This window comes from Macrotis lagotis, chromosome 4 (genome assembly GCF_037893015.1).
Source record: "Macrotis lagotis isolate mMagLag1 chromosome 4, bilby.v1.9.chrom.fasta, whole genome shotgun sequence".
In the NCBI taxonomy this organism is placed as follows: Eukaryota; Metazoa; Chordata; class Mammalia; order Peramelemorphia; family Peramelidae; genus Macrotis; species Macrotis lagotis.
In genome coordinates this window covers 201690091-201709994 of record NC_133661.1, presented here as the reverse complement: position 1 = coordinate 201709994, position 19904 = coordinate 201690091, and the positions used below count along the sequence as shown (strand labels likewise).

General features: G+C 36.6%; 1 protein-coding gene across 1 annotated transcript in view; it reads right to left on the bottom strand.

Annotated features, from left to right (window-relative positions):
- The window catches only part of RTF1 (RTF1 homolog, Paf1/RNA polymerase II complex component), a 44044-nt gene that overhangs the window by 18129 nt on the left and 6011 nt on the right, over positions 1 to 19904 (bottom strand). The window contains exons 2-3 of the mRNA XM_074235136.1: positions 13277 to 13387; positions 241 to 388 (exon numbers count right to left, since the gene is read on the bottom strand). Of these exons, the coding sequence (XP_074091237.1) occupies positions 241 to 388; positions 13277 to 13387 (259 nt within the window). The remainder of the gene's footprint in view (positions 1 to 240; positions 389 to 13276; positions 13388 to 19904) is intronic.

Genomic DNA, 19904 nt, shown 5'->3' with positions numbered 1-19904 from the left:
TTCATATTAAAATCTAGTTAGAGCAATTCCTGGGATTGGCTTAGTGGGGGGGGGGGGGGGGAGAGGGACAGAAGGGGGAGAAGCCTTGGGAACTTTTCCTATCATGTCTTGAGTAATCAAGAAAAGGAGAGCTCTGCTACCATACTTACTCAGCATCTACAGATAACAAAATGTGGAAATTATAGTACACTGAGGTGGAGAAGCGAATTTACCCACTAGACCTGGAGAATCTTCTCTTACCTTCTTCAGGGGCTGAACTCTCAGCTGAGCTATCTTTGTCGGAACTACCCGAGGAAGCAGCTTTGTTTGTCTGTTTTTTCATGGTTCCCTTCTTCTCTATCTTCCCAGTTTTTCCTTTTTTCTTATTTTTTGAGCCTCCAACAGTCCACTGCAAGGAGGAGGGGGAAAAAATGAAAGAAGGATTCAAATTTCCAAAGGAAGAAAGAAAATGTTGCATGGTTTCAACCAAGAGAACAAAACATGAATTAAGTACCTGCAGTGTGCCAAACACTGTACTAGACCCTGAGGATGTAGAAGAAAGAAATAAAACAATCCCTTTTCTCAAGAAACTGACATTGTTTTGGAGGAGACATGAAATACATAAAAGTGCACAATATATTTAAAACAAATACAGGATAATTTGAGAGGGAAGCTGGGGAGGAAAGGGGTAGAGAAAGTGAGAAAGTTCAGGAAGGCCTGGTTTAGAAGATGGTACCTGAGCTGAGTTTTGAAAGAAACCAGGGATTTTAAGAAAAAGGGAGAAGAGAGTGCCTGCTGGGCATAGGGACAGCAATGCAAAGAGGAAGGAATGAAGAAGGACAAGGTCATACTTAGCACAAACTGAAGTCACTTATGATAAAGTTTTACTCAAAATTCAGCAGCAGCCCAAGTGGAAAAGCTGGGCTGAAGGGAAGCTCTTTTCTTCCTATCCTGGAGGGAATTTTAGGAAGAGAAACAGCAATCCTGAACTACTGAGGATGCTGTGTGCCTTTAACATTCTCTTCTGTTGTTGATTTGAGAACATGTAGCCCAAATGAAGACTGGTTGGATGTCCAACATAGGTAAAACATTTTGCATTTCATACCTGGCCCCAAAATAAAAGCTAAGAGGTAAATGAGAAGAGGACTACTGAAGAGTGGTTGGTCAGGCTTAGCCTGAGAAAGTGAGAACAATTATCATGAAGCATTTCCACAAGTTGACCTATTGCACACTGGTATTTACTGATACTAAATAAACACCTAGAACAGTTTGGCTGTAAAGTTCTGAACTGAGAAACCAAAAGTGATTTGTCATCTTAATATTCTGGGTATTCACTGATGAAGAAAGCCCCAGGACGACGACGACAACGACTACTACTACTACTACTACTTCTGCAGCTTTACAGAGGAATAGTACTTTCACAAGCATTATTTCATTTAATTCTCACAAGAACCTTAAAAGGAAAAGGCAGGATCACTTCAGTTCTGCAGATGAAAAAATTGAGGGTCAAGAGGCTTATTGATCAGTAGACAGAGCACCTGCCCTAGAGTCAGGAGGACCTGGATTTCAGTGAATAGGGCTGTGCTAAGTCATCAGCCTCACTTTCTCCTCTGGAGCCATCTGGGTTCAGTGGTCAGATAAGAATCAGGGTGATTGAAGATAGTACCTGGGTGCAAGGGTTAAGTGACTTGCCCAGGGTCACACAGCTAGTAAGTGCTTGAGGTCAAATATGAACTCAGACCCTCAGACCCTCCTAATTCCAAGGCTAGTACTCATCCATTTTGTCTTTATTCACTAAAGAAGGAAAATCCTATGAAAAGTACTGGTATGCCATATCCAAGGGTCACAAAAAGTCAAACACAACTGACTAACAAGAAGGCCCCATCCAGCTCTAAATCCTATGATTCTATGTAGGAAGATTATGAAGGGTTTCATGGAAGATGCTGGCACTTGAGCTAATCTTTGAAGAAGGATAAATACTCAGAAAGAGAAGTGGATGTTTTTCAAGAATATTTTTCAAGGGGCGGCTAGGTGGCGTAGTGGATAAAGCACCAGCCTTGGAGTCAGGAGTACCTGGGTTCAAATCTGGTCTCAGACATTTAATAATTACCTAGCTGTGTGGCCTTGGGCAAGCCACTTAACCCCATTTGCCTTGCAAAAAACCTAAAAAAAAATATATTTTCAAGACCATAGTCTGTAGAAATGAATATTGAGAACAGGTAACAACTAGTAGTCCCGTTCGGTCAGAACAGAGTTTGTGAAGAGGAACAATGTGAAATAAGGCTGAAATGGGAGAGGTAGAGATAACCCCTTGGAGGACTTTGAATATAAAGTGAAAGGAACTGTATATTATCTTAGAACAAACAGGGAGCCTCTCAAGGTTTCTGAGCAGTGATGTGTACCCAGTCATTTCTCTGCCTTAAGAAGATTATTTTGGGGGTGGCTAGGTGGCGCAGTGGATAAAGCACCGGCCCTGGAGTCAGGAGTACCTGGGTTCAAATCCGGTCTCAGACACTTAATAATAATTACCTAGCCGTGTGGCCTTAGGCAAGCCACTTAACCCTATTTGCCTTGCCAAAAAAAAAAAAAGATTATTTTGGTAACTAAGTGGAAGGGTTAGAAAGAGGAGATTGGAGGCCAATTAAGAAGTCATTTTTATTTCAGGGAATGGATGATGAGAGCTGAATTAAGGCTGAGCCATAAAAAAAAAAAATCGCCCTGCCATCAAGAGACAATTTAGCTTCACTGTACTGCCTGGCATTACGGTAATGCCATGGTACCTCAATAATATGGGAAAAGCCCCATCTAAAAGGCTGAAGTCTCCCACTGTATTCCAGGTCATCACCATAAACCCTATTTCCTATTACAGGGCATGGGGTGAAGACAGTTCTGGAAGAGGCAGTGAGAGGATGTCTTTGTGCAAAACTTCTCTCATTATGAATCAACATAACATGCAAGTTATGTCATCATTCATATGATGTCATGGTCCTCAATTATGAAGGACAACAATCATCAAGTTGATGATAACCATGAGAGTTATGACTTAGCAACAACTAAATGCAGAGTATGGAAGATAAAATACAAGAGTGAATAATATAAATGAAGAATGATGAATTATGTTTGCCCTTCATTATTGAAGAAGACCATGACAAGCACATGAACTGGATATGTATGTGTGTGTGTGTGTGTGTGTGTGTGTGTGTGTGTGTGTGTCTATGCAAAGTCACAGGCCTCACTTTCTCCTCCATAGCCATCTGGGTCCAGTGGCCAGATATGAAACTGGAGGACTGGAGATGGCCCTGGATGAAAGGTAATCAGAGTTAAGTGACTTGCCCAGTCAGTAAATGTTCAGTGTCTGAGGCTGGATTTGAACTCCCATCCTCCTGGTTTCAAGACTAGTGCTCTATTCACTGTGCCAACCTAGCTGCCCTTAGTGATGGTACAAGAAATATGGAAGTTTGGGAAAAAGATGACTGTTTTGGATATGATGTGTGATCCAACTACTAATGGGATACCTGGCTAAAAAAGAGCATTCAACTTAATAATTACCTAGCTGTGTGGCCTTGGGCAAGCCACTTAACCCCATCTGCCTTGCAAAAAAAAAAAAAAAAAAAAGCATTCAAAATTAAATTCAGAAGAGTGACTAGCACTGTGTATATATAAATAATAATTTTCCTAGCAAAGATATATTAAGGGGTTAATAAATGAATAAGTAAGAGGCGAAAAAAAGGTCTCAGTACAGGAATTTTGGGGTTTTTTGCAAGGCAATGAGGTGAGTGACTTGCCCAAGGTCACACAGCTAGGTAATTATTAACTGTCTGAGGCCAAATTTGAACTCAGGTCATCCTGACTCTGGAGTCAGTGCTCTATCTATCCACTGCTCAGTACAGAATCTTAAGAGACACCCATGTTTGGAGTACGAGATGAATGTTGATCTAGATGGTAGCTAGGTGGCACAGTGGATAAAAATACTGAACCTGGAACTCAGAAGATCTGAATTCACATCCTCCCTCAATTACAGTGTGATCCTGGAAAAGTCACTCAAACTCTGCTTCCCTCAGTTTCCTCATCTGCAAAATGAGAATCATTACAGCACTTAGCTCCAAGGGTTCAAATGAAGCAATAATTGTAAAGACCTTACATAGTACTGGGAACATGGTAAACATTATTTAAATGATAGCTATATTTATTATTATTATTATTGTTGTTGTTGTTTAGCAAAGATGGTTAAGAAGGAATGAGCATATAGGCAAACAGAACTAGTAGAAAACAGTGTCCAAGAGAGGACAGAATAGTCAAAGGTTCAAAGGTTCAAAAAGAAGAGGAGGAGGGAAGAGAAGATCACTGGGTTTGGCATTTAAGAGATCACTTCTAGAAGAGTTTTTAGAGCAGTGGTTTTGGAAGATAAATTATAAGGGGTTTAAAAATTAAATGATATTAAAGAATTGGGAGCAGGCACTGTATGCTATTTTTCTTTTTCTTTTTTGTTTCCATGTTGTACATGATCCAAATTGAGTATGATGAGAGAGAAATCATATCTTTAAGAGATAAAAAATCTAAGAGATAACAAATCTGTTTTTTTTTTCTGATGGAACGAGTGAGTCCATCAAGGTTGATCATCACCCCCATGTTTCTGTTAGGGTGTAACAGTGTTTTTCTGGTTCTGCTCATCTCATTCAGCATTAGTTCATGCAAATCCCTCCAGGCTTCCCTGAATTCCTGTCCCTGGTTTCTAATAGAAAAACAGTGTTCCATGACATATACATACCACAGTTTGCTAAGCCATTCCCCAATTGAAGGACATTTACTTGATTTTCAATTCTTTGCCACCACAAACAGGGCTGCTATGGATATTTTTGTACAAGTGGTGTTTTTACCCTTTTTCATCATCTCTTCAGGGTATAGACCCAGTAGTGGTATTGCTGGGTCAAAGGGTGTATGCTATTTTTCTGAAGATTCTGGCTATGATTAAAAGGCAAGAAAGATAGAAGCTATGGCAGCTCAAGTATACTGCAGGATCAAGTGAAAAAACAGTAAAAAGACAGCAGTTGGGGACACTGGTGCACATACTATCAAGGCCAACTTCTCCCTCTTTTCCTTCCTTTTCCCCACCAACTTCCTGTTTGTGTTTGGTATAATCCAAAAGCATAATTAGGATTGGGAGTGAAACATTAAAATAGCTCCCTGAACTCATGAGACAGTCCTAACAGCTGTCTACCCATTAAGGTTACCACCTTTTCTTCTTCTGAGGTGAAGGGCAAGTCACATGGCACAACACTGTTTTGAAGGTTTTCCTTGCCCAAGATAGCCTGAGGTGAGAGGGTGGGAAATCAATCTAGAAAGGAACCTGCCATCACTGGGCAAGAGGCACTGCATTTCCAGTCTGAAGGACCTCGAAAGAAACAGAAAGTGGCCTACTTACTCAATAGTGCTTTGTTAGCAATTGAAAAGAAGAACTCATACAAAACTGGAGGGAAAAGAGAGAAGCTAATCATAAGAAGAGATAAAGTATGTATTTAAACAAACCAAAATTACAAATATTCTGCATAAAGATCCTTATTAATAGTCACTTGGCAATCCTTATCTTTTGATCTTTCTGCTGATTTGGATACTGTGGTCCACCTTTCCTTCTCCTTGAATACCTCTCTTCTCCAGGTTTTTGAGAAAAGACTCTTTCCAAGTCCAACAGCTCCTTTTAATGTCCTTTGCTGATTCAATGTCCACACTAGGACTGTAGGGTCCTCTTCTCTTTTCTCTCTGTACTTCCTAGTTGCCAGTGTACTCATGCATACCTATCTTTGTATTTCCAGTGCTTAGCAAAGTACTTGGAACACAGGAAAGATTTAATAAATGTTAAGTGACTGACTGACTGAATTCAATGAGAGATCACAGCTGCTTTCTACTACAATATAACCAAAAAGGACATTCTTCAGACATCCCCTAAAAATCCCTTAATAAAATGTTATGGATTTATTTCATGACTAGTATCTACCACTTTCAACCCTATATCTGTATTTTCAAAATGTCTACCTCAGGATAAAAACTATCAGTTTGTCAGGTTTTTTTAAAAAGATTTTTGCAAGGCAGTGGGGTTAAGTGGCTTGCCCAAGGCCACACAGCTAGATAATTATTAAGTGTCTGAGGCTGGATTTGAACTCAGGTACTCCTGACTCCAGGGCAGGTGCTCTATCCACTGTGCCACCTAGTGCCCCAAGTTTATCAGTTTTGGTATATAATGGCAGTTCATTTTGGATTAAAACTTCATTCTCAAGGCATGTATCTCAGTATTGGCAGGATTTCTTCCTTTTTTTTCCTTATTTTTATATTTATATTTATATTTTATATATTTATATATATATTTATATATATATTATATTATTATATTATATATATTATATATATATTTATATTTTATATATTTATATATAATATTCCTTATATTTATATTTTATATTTATATTTTTCCTTATTTTTCCATGTAAAGACAAATTTTAACATTCACTTTTAAAAATTTTGAGTTATAAATTTTGTTCCTTCCTTCCTAAGAGGGTATACAATATGATACATGTTTATACATACACAGTGTGTGCATGTAATCATGAAAAAGAGTCATACTGTGAATATTGCAGAATTTTTTTTAACAAAACTATAATTATCTCATTCACATCATCTGAGATTAAAAACTACTGGACAGCTAGATGGCACAGTGGATAAAGCACTGGCCTTGGAGTCAGGAGTACCTGGGTTCAAATCCAGTCTCGGACACTTAAGTCCTTAAAAAATTCTATTCATATAATTGGAAGTTAGTATGGAAGAAAATTAGATTAGACTAACACCCTTTACCAAGATAAGATCCAAATGGTTATAAAAAACAATACTGTAAGCAAATTAGAAGATCAAGGACTAGTTTACCTCTCAGATCTATGGAAAGGGGAACAGTTTATGACTAAGGAAGAGTTGGAGAACATCACCAAAAACCAATTAGATGATTTCAATTACATTAAATTAAAAAGCTTTTGCACAGATAAAAACCACTGTAACCAAGATTAAAAGAAATGTAATAAATTGGGAAACAATCTTTACAACTAATAATTCTGACAAAGGACTCATTTCTAAAATACACAGAGAACTGAGTCATATTTAAAAACAAAAAACCATTCCCCAATTGACAAATGGTCAAAGGATATGCAAAAACAATTTACAGATGAGGAGATCAAAGCAATCCATAGCCATATGAAAAATTGCTCTAAATCATTAATTATTAGAGAAATGCAAATTAAAGCTTCTCTAAGGTACCACCTCACACCTCTCAGATTGGCCAATATGACCAGAAAGGATAATGATCATTGTTGGAAGGGTTGTGGGAAATCTGGGACACTATTACACTGTTGGTGGGAGCTGTGAACTCATCCAACCTTTCTGGAGTGCTACTTGGAACTACGCCCAAAGGGCAACAAAAATGTGCATACCCTTTGACCCAGCAATACCACTATTGGGTCTATACCCTGAAGAGATGAGGAAAAAGGGTAAAAACATCACTTGTACAAAAATATTTATAGCAGCCCTGTTTGTGGTGGCAAAGAATTGGAAATCCAGTAAATGTCCTTCAGTTGGGGAATGGCTTAGCAAACTGTGGTATATGTATGTCATGGAACACTATTGTTCTATTAGAAACCAGGAGGGATGGAAATTCAGGGAAGCCTGGAGGGATTTTGGGTGAACTGATGCTGAGTGAGATGAGCAGAACCAGAAAAACATTGTATACCCTAACAGCAACATGGGAGTGATGATCAGCCTTGAAGGACTGGCTCATTCCATCAATGCAACAATCAGGGACAATTTTGGGCTGTCTGCAAAGGAGAGTGCCATCTGTATCCAGACAAGGAGCTGTGGAGTTTGAACAAAGTTCAAGGACTATTCCCTTTAATTTAGGAAAAAACATATCTTATTGTCTGATCTTGTTACCTCTTAGACTTCTTGTCTCTTCTTTAAGGATATGATTTCTCTTTCATCACACTCAATTTGGATCAAGGTACAACATGGAAACAAAGTAAAGACTGACAGACTGCTTTCCGTAGGGGAGTGGGGGGGGGGGGAAGTAAGATTGGGGGGGAAATTGTAAAACTCAAATAATATTTTTAATAAAAATAAATTTTAAAAAATTCTATCCATAGCCACCCTTAATGGTTTACTCTTTCAAATTCTGGGTTTGTTCATTATTGGTGCTTTAAAATTTTTCTTTCTCTAAAATGGGTGTTCAATTAGAGGAGGTCCTAAGGAGTTAATAGATAAATGTTATTACCTACAAAGGTAATAAAGAGAGTATAATTATTTATTGATTCTACTTATAGAAATTTAATTATGGTTGGGAGGGATGGGTCAGAGCTCTGAAAGGGCAGAAGTAGCTGAAAAGTACAAGTAATGAAATCAGCCTTTAGAAGACACCTATAACAGATTTGGAGAAAAAGACAAATGTAAATGAAACCCAAGTGATTAAAAACCCATTAAATGCTAAACTGGTTGGTATAGACCATAAATATGATTTAGCAGTTTAGAATTTGTTGTAACAAGACTAACAGCATTAAGGAGGTCTATAAAGCAGTCTATTATGCAAAACACTTATAAGATTTTTGTCAGAATTTGGATACTCTAGCATATCCCTTTTTTAATCAAGAAAGACTAAATTTTCAATCAGGTTATTCACCCTTATTTTATATATTTTTTAATAAGCTTCATTATCTGTCTTTCAGACTATAAAGAGATTCACAAATTTGAGGGGAGGCAAGCATACCAATAATAGCAAGCCATGCCAGTGGAAAAGAGATAGTTAAAAACATAAAAGTTAGATGTAAAAACTGGAAAAGTACCCCAATTCATGGCTATTTCAAGTCTGGGGCAAAAAGCTTTATAGTCTCAATATTTACTCTTGAAACAATGGAAACAAAAGTTTCTATACTTAAAGGAGCATCAGCTATTTTATTTTATTTTAGGTTTTTGCAAGGCAAATGGGATTAAGTGGTTTGCCCGAGGCCACACAGCTAGGTAATTATTAAGTGTCTGAGACTGGATTTGAACCCAGGTACTCCTGACTCCAGGGCAGGTGTTTTATCCACTGCTACCTAGCTGCCCCATCAGCTATTTAAAAAAAATGTATATGGCTTATCTCATTCATAGGAACTGGATAAATGATAAACTTTACACTAAATGCTTTTTTGGAGCTGTATTTGCATTCAATCTGTTAATATAAATGTTCTGGGTGTTAAAGTACTTAGAAGATTCTTATACTTTATAGTATATTGCCTTGGTCAACGTTATTGTTACTGTAATTATTACAAAGCTAAAATAATGATCTATTACTTATAATTATCATCAATTACACTCCATACTATCCCCTAACCCCATTCCATATTAGGTCACATTACTGAGGATTTACTGAATCTAAAAATGTTGAGGCCAATAACAAAGAGAAAACACAAATACTAGTAGACACCTGTAACTGATATGGATGACAGAAATATAATAGTAAATCAATTAGGAGGAAAAGGCAGATTCTGGGAGATGTAAAACTGAGGAAAAAACTAAAGAAAAGAAAGGGCCTAGAAGGCCATAAGGAAGCAAAGACATAAAAGAAGAAAAATTAAAGAGATCTCGCCAGTTGCTTCCATCACAGGATTCTGCTATCAAAGTGTCTCTTTATATTTCTCTTCCCTTCAAATAAGATACTGGGAGCCATTTTGCCTAGAGTCCACCCTGCTTATATTTTCAATTTTATTTACTGTTTAGTTAAAATTGTCGAAATTGATAGAAAGTCCCAGGGGCATGAAAGTAGAGTCTAGGTTTGGTTCTTTATCCACCTATTTTAGCTCACAAGACAAAGAACCACAGCTTAAAAGAAGTCATAAGAGGTTGGTATTTTAATGCCAAGTAAATTTAGTTTCAACATATTGCATGGACTGGAGCCTACAAATCAGCAGGCTGCTCCTTAGGTCAGTCACCCACCTCTGCCAGCCTGCCTCTCTCTCTCTCTCTCTCTCTTCTCTCTCTCTCTCTCTCTCTCTCTCTCTCTCTCTCAGCCCTGAACGAGAAGGCTTCAAGTTTCCTTTCAGCCACAATAGTGTATATCCTCCTGTACTTTTTCTTTTCCTCCTTGTCACTTACACTATTGTTTTAACTGATAAATTTTGTTGTAGCACAGTCACTTCCCAGTGACTCCCCTATAGAATCTTCCCATAAAAAAGTTAAGCAAACTGCCTAATATTGTGGCCTCCAGGACCCCACCTTTACTAGTTACAAACAAATTTTGGGAGATTTGGGGCTTTCTTAGAACTCCTATTTTGTATTTTCAGATGTTTACAAAAAAACATAGCCTAATGAACCTAAAGCAAGACAAAAATTTATCATTCTCTAACGTCAATTCTCATAATTATCCTCAAACTTTCCTCCTTGAAAATATCTATGCATATTGTGACACACACATGCATGCATGCACACACTAAGGCCTTAATGCTTTTGAAATATATTTTCATTTGCTTCCTTTGCATCTACTCATCCTCAAAGAATGTTGAACAATTTTTGCTTTTCCCCTTCATTGCCCATTCTAACCATGATTATCTAACTATTGTATGCTATAGCAAGAAATCACTAAAGTATTCATTAACCCTTTGACGCCTAACTACTCTTCTAAGATGGTTTGAAGATAAATTAGAATACACAAACGAGAGGTATAAAGGAGAACTTTAGTAGGTAACTTGTCTGCTTTCAAATCTGGAAACCAGGTTTCTGCTGTATATAGATTCCTGATAGAGATCACTTTAAATCTTTTTGAAGCCAAGTTTCCCTCCCAGAAAGTTTCCAAGGATGTGGAGAATTTGTGTTAAAAAAGATAATTTAGCACCTCACTAGTTGTAAAGGGCTGTAAAAAGTCATTCTTGGGGGCAGCTAGGTGGCTCAGTGGATAGAGCACCAGCCCTGAAGTCAGGAGTACCTGAGGAGTTCAAATGTGACCTCAGACATTTAATAGTTGCCTAGCTGTGTGACCCTGGGCAAGTCGCTTAACCCCATTACCTTAAATAAAAAATAATTCTTGAGTTATCTTTCTTATTTTATAGTTTAAGAGACTGAGACACATCCTTGATTTTTGAAATATGCTTGTTAAATCAGTAGCTATTAGATCAGAGGTAAATGGCTTAGATCAAAGGTAAGCAACCTTTCAAAAAGTGACATAGTAGGGTTTGGTACAGGATGCTGGTCTAAGTAACACACACAAACACAATAAATCAATAAATTCCAGTGACTTCATATTGCCTTCACTATAAAATATAAAACTCATTGTCTGGCTTTTAAAACCCTATATAACCTGATCCCTTCCAATATTTCCAAGTCTTACATAATGATCTTTCTCATGATGGTCTTACATGATGATGATCTTTACCATGATCTGGTAACATGGATTTCCCTGAAATTCCTTTAAGAAGTCACTCCATTTCCTAGTTATGAATTTTCCTTTTTTTGGTGGTGGTGGGGGCAATAAGGTTAAGTGACTTGCCCAAGGTCACACAGAAGCAGGGCTGGTCAGGTCAGACAACATCTTTACTACAAAAAAAAAAACAATTCAGCAAAGTCAGAGGTCTGATATGACCAAAGAGTAAAAGAAGTTTCATTTCCTGTTTTGGTGGAGGTCAAACCAAGGGTGCTGATTTTAACTGGTTCACCTATAACTTAAAGGGATGAAAAAAATCCCACCTCCTACTGACAATAAACACAGAAACAGACCACACAAGCATCATTTGTGTGGTAGCTATAAGGCTTTTCGGGAGATAAGACACATGAGAGGTAGAGTTCATGCTAGATGCTTTACCTTGCCCCTGTCACAGTTTCCAGGGAGACCCTGCCTTGGTAATTACACTTTTCCTTTGGTAATATAGTTTGCTAAATTGTATTTTTAAATAACTTTTTAAAAAAGACTTCAAATATGTCATGCAAAAATATCAAGAAAAAACCACTACCATAGAATTAAAATATAATGACATTTGATTTTTCAAATCTCATTATCTTTCTTTTTTTTTTTAGTTTTTTTTTTTTTGCAAGGCAGATGGGGTTAAGTAGCTTGCTAAAGGCCACACAGCTAGGTAATTATTAAGTGTCTGAGGCCTATTAAGTGCCTGAGACCAGATTTGAACCCAGGTATTCCTGACTCCAAGGCCAGTGCTTTATCCACTATGCCCCCTAGCCGCCCCCATTACAATAATTTAAAGGATATAACTCTTATTTAAGTTTAGGAAACATTCACTGCTATAAAAAACAATTTTATTTGTTAAATGATTCAAAATTATGGAACACTATAATGAAGCAGAATGCAGTTTTTATCTGAATATACATAGGACTGATTGTAAAATCCCATTATAACAAATTCTAAATACTTTCAAATACCTTGTTCTAATGGAATTTTTAAAATAAAAAAGTATATTGTTCCAATCTCTGGGGCCTAGAGTTAAAACAGCTTTCAGGAAATGAACTAATAAAAAGAACTGCTTGAAGTTTTATAGGGGAAAATAGGAAGTATCGTTTAAGCAATTCTATCCCCTCCTTCCTCCAAAGAATTCTATCCCCTCCTTCCTCCAAAGTGATCTGAGAGGTTCAGTAAAAAAAAGATGATTCAGGGGTGGCTAGGTGGCGTAGTGGATAAAACACTGGCCTTGGAGTCAGGAGTACCTGGGTTCAAATCCTGTCTCAGACACTTAATAATTACCTAGCTGTGTGGCCTTGAGTAAGCCACTTAACCCCATTTGCCTTGCAAAAAAATCTTAAAAAAAAATGATTCAAAAAAAAGTTATCATTTATTTCTTAGTGAAATACTGTATGCCTAAATAATACTGAATGGTATTATCAGGGTTTTGGATTCACTGTTTTATAGAAGAGTTCTAGTATTGTCTTTTAAAAAGAATAAACTATAGGGTTTAGAGGAAGAATTCTAGAATAATTATCCTTTAGATAATCCCCCATGAGGACAAGCTAAAGGAATTAGAAATGTTTAAACTGGAGAAGAGAATACTTAGGAAAAATTTGCAGGAATTTCAAATCAGAAGATTTTCAAAGCCAGAGGATGCAGATTCAAATCCCTCCTTTCCTGCTTTATAAGCAAGTCAGTCAACTTTTCTGCCAAAGTACTCTACTAGTTCTAAGAATATGCTTCCCATTTTAGGAATATATTACATGACTATAAAAAAAAACACCTCAGATAGTAAGAACTGTGTGAAAATTAATAGATTCCATTGCCACCACAACCATTGTAACCTACCTCATCATCACTATCAGATGTTTCAGAGTCTGAAGAAGCCGCAGGCTGACTAACAGGTTGCTCCTTCTCTTCGGAGTCACTACGTTTCCGTTTGGCTAGGGATAAGAGCTCCTAGATGGAATAAAAAAGAATGATAAGTTTTGTTCAATAGAGAAAAAATATTTCTGAATGGCAAAATATATTCATTACCTGAACTATTCATATTTAAATACTTCTAATCCAAGAATATAATATAGAAAGTGCTACCTAACTATGATGTCAGAGCTCTTGGGTTTTCAAATTATTGGAAATACTTTCTATCAAGTTTCTCTTAAATTATTTGTATATCCTTATATATTTAAAAAAGAAAAAGCAGTGGGTAAATCAAACTGAAGTTACTCCAAATAAGTAGCTACCTCTTCTGAGAACCATAAAACAACATCTTACTGGAGAGCAAACTTTACAATAAACTGCTCTCATTGGTCTAAGTAGAACTGTCACTATGACTCCAAGACTGGTAATCTTATCACAACCTGAAACTTTAGCAAACTAGAACTACCATGAGCTTCAGATTTAGATGAATTCTTGTTTTCTTGTGTCAGAAAAATTCCCATGGCATATAAAGTCCTACACTTGAGATTCATAAACTGTCAGTTCCATTTCAAATGGGCTATCTTTACTGACAAATCAAAGTTTGAAGCTACTTTATTTTTCTACTAATTAAACAGGATTTCAAGATTCTCTTCTTTCCAATGTCACAAATACTAGGTTGTTTAGTAAACTGATGAATTTATTTATTAGTGTTCATGATCTGATCTTTTATTGAAAATAAAAGTTAAGAGAAGGAGAAACATAAAGCATGACTTGATCCTGTAAGGAAAGAAACAGAATGATGAAACTCAATATGACAGCAAAGGAAGACAGGGAAAAGAAGTTTGGGGAGGGGTTCATTTTAAGGTATATTGAAAAAAAAAAAGAACCAAAGAAGGGATAAGGCTATTTGATTCTTACTTTGCTTCTGTTTCTCAATCAAGGGAAATAACATTTTTGGGGGGGGGGGTAGTTTTTGCAAGGCATTGGGGTTAAGTGGCTTGCCCAAGGCCACACAGCTTGGTAATTATTAACTGTCTGAGGTCAGATTTGAACCCAGGTACTCTTGACTCCAGGGCCCGTGCTCTATCCACTGTGCCACCTAGCTGCCCCGGGAAATAACTTTTGACTATAAAGGACAAAACAAAATGGTCAAAAGGGAATTGATACCCAAGATAAGGAGACAGTAAAAGAGAACTTAGTCGCTCTCCATGCATTTGCACAAAAGAGAAGAGAATGAAAACTACAAACAATATGCCAATAGATTTGACTTTAATTCCTGGGAAAAGTCATATAAAAGAGAAAGTGACTATCTAGAAAAGACCTTATCAAAAACATTTAATAAACCCATTTTCTTTTTTTTCCTCCCTACAGGATTTCATGCTAGACTAAAAGAAAGTTAGACAGATTATAGCAACTGTCTGATAAAATATCTCATATTATTATCATATAAAAGTGATATAAGCTAGATATTAATACAATTAGGATTTAGAAATGGCTGAATGGTGGAATTCAAATATTATTCGTGAATGATTCAATGTCAATTTTCAAAGTTTCTTTTCAGTGGTGTTCCCCAGGGATCTATGATTGACTCTTATTTAATACTTTTATCAATGATTTGGATGAAGACATATGTGGAATTTTATCCAATTTGCACATGGCACAAAGCTGGGGGGCGTGGAGGTGGAGAGAGGAGAGCTATCAAGGTGAGTTAACAGAGTTAAGTTCAAAGTGACAGACTAAAAACGTAGGCTAATTCTAATAAGAGTAAATTTAATAGGAATATACATGAAGAATCTAGACATTGTTTTCAAAGTTGTGAGAATGTCCAAACATTGCTCACTTGGGGAATTTCTCATGCTAGGGAAATCACAAGACTAGTTCCTATCCCTATATGTAAATCTTGCATGTGGGGGCTTGAGAAACGGAATTTACAAGATGAAGCAAAGTTAAACAGTAATTTATTTAAGAAATACCTAATTGTTTAGTGGATTATAAGGTATCAATATATATCAATAATGGTATGGCAGTCAAAAAAGCTTAAACCCATTTCAAGTGATTTTAGGAGATGTACAGCTTTCAGGAATAAGGAGATTAGTGCCATTTTACTCTGCTTTGACTAGATAACAAATAATCTTGTATTCAGTTCTAGGCACCACACAAAGACATTAGGCCTTAAGTTCATGCCACTTAAGTATCAATTGAAAGTTTAACCTGGAGAAGAGAGGAGGTGTGTTGGTAGAAGAGAAGTGATACATGATATCTTAGAATATATGAAAGCTCGTCTGTTGGAAGAGGAATTATATTGGTTCTGTTTGGCCACAGAGAGCAGAAAGAAGAGCAATGTTAGGACTGGTATAAGGAAAAACTTCCAAACAATTAAGAAGTATCCCAAAGCGGACTGACTGCTCAAGGGGTGTGGATTTCTTTTCACTGGAGCCTCCAAGCCACCTTGATGGCATGGAGTCTGCAAGTGTCAGTGGTGTCCTAGATGTAAATTACAAAAAAGAAAAGAAACACACACCCCCCATATCTTAAAATATCCCTAACATCTCTTTGTTCAAAGAACTAGAACAAAGTAGGTAAAACAGAATGTGGCATGTAAATTTAATGGAATATAACTAAGCTGTAAAAAACAACTAAGAAGAACTGGAAGAGGCAACAGAAAACATGTGAACTGATGCAAAGTATGGCATGAACAAACAAAAAACATACACAATGGCCACAATGAAAACGAATAGTGTAAATACTTGAAAAGGCAGTAGAATCATGAAGAGAAACTTGGCCCCAAAGAGGTAGGAAAAGGCACCTCCCTATTTTCTCGGCAGAGGTAGGGAACCATGGTATGGAACACTAATTGTAATCAGTTCAATGTTTTGCTTAATTTTACTGAATTGTTTCATTTTTTTCTATTCTTTTATGTTTTGCTACAACAGTTGACTCTCCTTATGTGCACAGGAAGAGGAAAAGATATTTTAAAATGAAGGTAATTTTAAGAACAGGAGTTAACATTTACAATATTTTTCAAAAAGTCTGGAAAGGGGGCAGCTAGGTAGCGCAGTGGATAGAGCACGGGTCCTGGAGTCAGGAGGACCTGAGTTCAAATCTGCCCTCAGACACTTAATAACTGCCAAGCTGCGTGACCTTGGGCAAGTCCCCATTGCCTTAAAAGAAAGTCTGGAAAGATTTGGATAAACTGATGTAAAGTAAGCAAAATCAGGAGAACATGGAACACATTAACAGCAACACAGTGAGATGATCAACTCTGATGGACTTAGTTTCTCTCAGTCACTAAACTTTAGTGACCAAAGATAATTCTACAAAACTTGTTATAGAAAATGCCATTCATATCCACAGAAAAAACTATGGAATCTGAATGCAGACCAAAGCATACTATTTTCACTTTTAAAAACTTGTTTTATATCTTGTTTTCATGTATTTTCCCCCCTTTAGTTCTGATTCTTCTTTCACAACATGACCAATATGGAAATGTGTTAAACATAATTGTACATGTACAACCTATACCAGATTACTTGCTTTTATGAAAAGGGGGGGCAGAAGGGAGGTAGGTAGAAAAATGTGGAACTCAAAAGCTTACAAAACTATCTTTGCATGTAATTGAAAAAAATAAAATTAACATGAAGTAGATGGCTTATGAAGTTTTTCTCAATTTTGAAGTTCTATGGTTCATTATTTTGCAGATCCAAATTAGTCATCTAAATATTCTCACCATATACCTGCTTTAATTGAGGTAACGAAACTGAGGCAGACATATGATTAAGTGACTTGCTTGGCATCACAAATTATCTGAGACTGAATCTGAATTCAGGTCTTCTTGACTCCAGACCTAGCTCTCTCAGTAATTTTCAATATTACTGACAAATGAGCAGCTAAACTAAATAATTCAAGTAACTTGGAAAACAAAGTAGGAAAAAAAGACAACCAGTTAATTATCCTTCCCAGGAGGCATATACAAATGTGATAAAAATCTATCATGATTTAGATGATCTTCATCTTTTATTTCTCCGAGCTCCAAGCACAAAACTTCAATAGTCTCTTAAGAAACACTAGTTCTATTTTAAATTTATTTCCCTCTGAAATATTAACATACCCTAAACATTTGTTACTGGTTAGCCACCAATAGAGAAATGTCTCCCACTTCCATGCTACAAAGAGGTTCCATTTAAATATTAAAAATCAAGTTACCAAAGGGTGGCAAGTCGGAATCTCTACAGGCTCCATGCAATTCCCTCCGATTTTATCTTTTAAGTCATAGATGGGTCATAATCTCACAGGCAGATGGAGTTCCTGTACCAGGAAGTTCTCAACTGACATAATCATATAGTGCTTCAGGGGTTCTCCTTGCACTTCCCTCACTTGGGTTTACCCAACAGCAGCAGGCTATCCCTTATCTACAAAGATTTATTCATGTCTTTAAGAGACAGACAACATACAGAAAAACTAAAGCTCTAAAGAAAGTGCAGGAACTTCTTTCTAGCTAAGTAGTCTAAGGAGTAAGATGTGGACTAGGGGGTCACACTCAGCTTCTTGAGTATTACTAATGAATCACATTCATCATTAAATGGCAAGACAAGAAGACTACCAATGAAGACAGAAAGAAGTCTACTTACAGCAAAGTGCTGTTTTCCCTGTCATCTCTTACCACCTTTTTCAGGCTTGTCAGTCAAATTAGCCTATATATTGCTCTCTGAATTTTTGCAGGCCATCTCCCATTTCTGTATCCTTGAAAAAAGCCCTCCTCTGTGCTCAGAATACACTTCTTTCTCATTTTTATCTTTTAGAATCTTTAGCTTCAAGCATATGAAGACATGAAATTTTAACATCCTTACTTTACAAGGTCTTCTATTCATCTTTTTTTTTAAGGTTTTTGCAAGGCAAATGGGGTTAAGTGGCTTGCCCAAGGCCACACAGCTAGGTAATTATAAAGTGTCTGAGACCACATTTGAACCCAGGTACTCCTGACTCCAGGGCCTGTGCTTTATCCACTGCACCACCTAGCCACCCCTCTATTCATCTTTTGCAAGTAACTTAAACATTTAATTTACAAACAATCTCCCATACTTAGCAGCCACTTATTTCTTGGTCCCAAAACAATTTCAAATTTCATCCCAAATTTTTCATGACTATAAAAAAGTGGGATGTGGGTTCTACTATTTCAAACACAAACCACTTTTAACCACTAAAGAAAACAGTATTTTAAAATATATTCACTATGAATGTCTCTATGGAAACAAGGTTTCTCAAGAATATTTAGACCTGACACTGAACAAATTGTAAACTTTCAAGTATTTACAATCTTGTTGGTGAGTCAAATGAACATACATGAAACAAGATAGTAAGTAATTTAGAGTTAAATTATGTGACTTAGAATAGAAGTTATCAAAAGGAATTCTGAGAAAAAGAAAGAATTCACACTAAAGGAGCTAGTAAAGTAAGAGATAGCAGCAAAGTGGAAACAAATGCCCATCAACTGGGAAGTATCCAAACAGTGACATACAAATGTAATGGAATATTAATGTACTTTAAGAAATGATAAATATGAACAATTTAGCAATACTTAAGACTTAACTGAACATAGAGCAAAATAAGTGAAACCAGGAGAACAATTTCTACAGTAACCACAATAGTAAAACTTTAAGAGACTTCAGAATTCTACTCAAAGCAATAACAAAGACTTCAGAAATTAAGTCAATGTGCTGATTTGCTTTGCCTTTTTTGTACCAAGTATTGGTCAGATAAGAGTAGAGATTGAGTCACTGTGAAGTGACATTTTTAAAGAGAGAAAAAATACACAGAAAATGAAGTTCAAAAGGTGATACAGAATCAAATGGAAATTTTCTTATCACTAAAATTTAATATGCACTTTTAAAAACAAACTATAGATATGAAAATTTTACTATCTTTTTTGTGCACAATTCTTTTTGTCTTCTTTGTGTATTCACATATACAGTTTCATATGCAATCTTTTTTTTCATTGTGGATTAGAAAATAGAACAATAAACAGCAAACCTTTATTAAGGCACTGTTATATACCAGGTACTATTAATGCTAAACACTGGGGATACAAAGAGGCAAAAGATAGTCCCTGCCCTCAAGAAACTCACAATTTAATGAGACAATAAGCAAACAAATATTCAACACAAGCTATTACATAGTGGAAAGGCACTAGAATTAAGAGGGAAAGGGGAAGGCATTTTAGTTGGGTTTTAAAGGAAATAAATCAGTGTATAGGAAGTAAAGTGCAGGCATTGGGGGGGGAAGAGAAACAAATGCATTTTGTTATGGGGGAATAGTCAGGAGGCCAGGTATAAGAAGACTGGGAAAAAAAGGAGGCTAGGTTATGAAAAACAAAACAAAACAATGTTTATATTTGATCCTGGAAGCAATAGAGAGCCACTGCAGTTAATGGATTTGGGGTGGGAGGGATGGCCCAGAAATGTGAAGTTATGTGTGGCATGATAAAACCTGCACTTTCAGAAAAATCACTTCAGTAGCTAAATGGAGGACGGATTGGAATGGGTGGGTGGGGTAGTTTCAG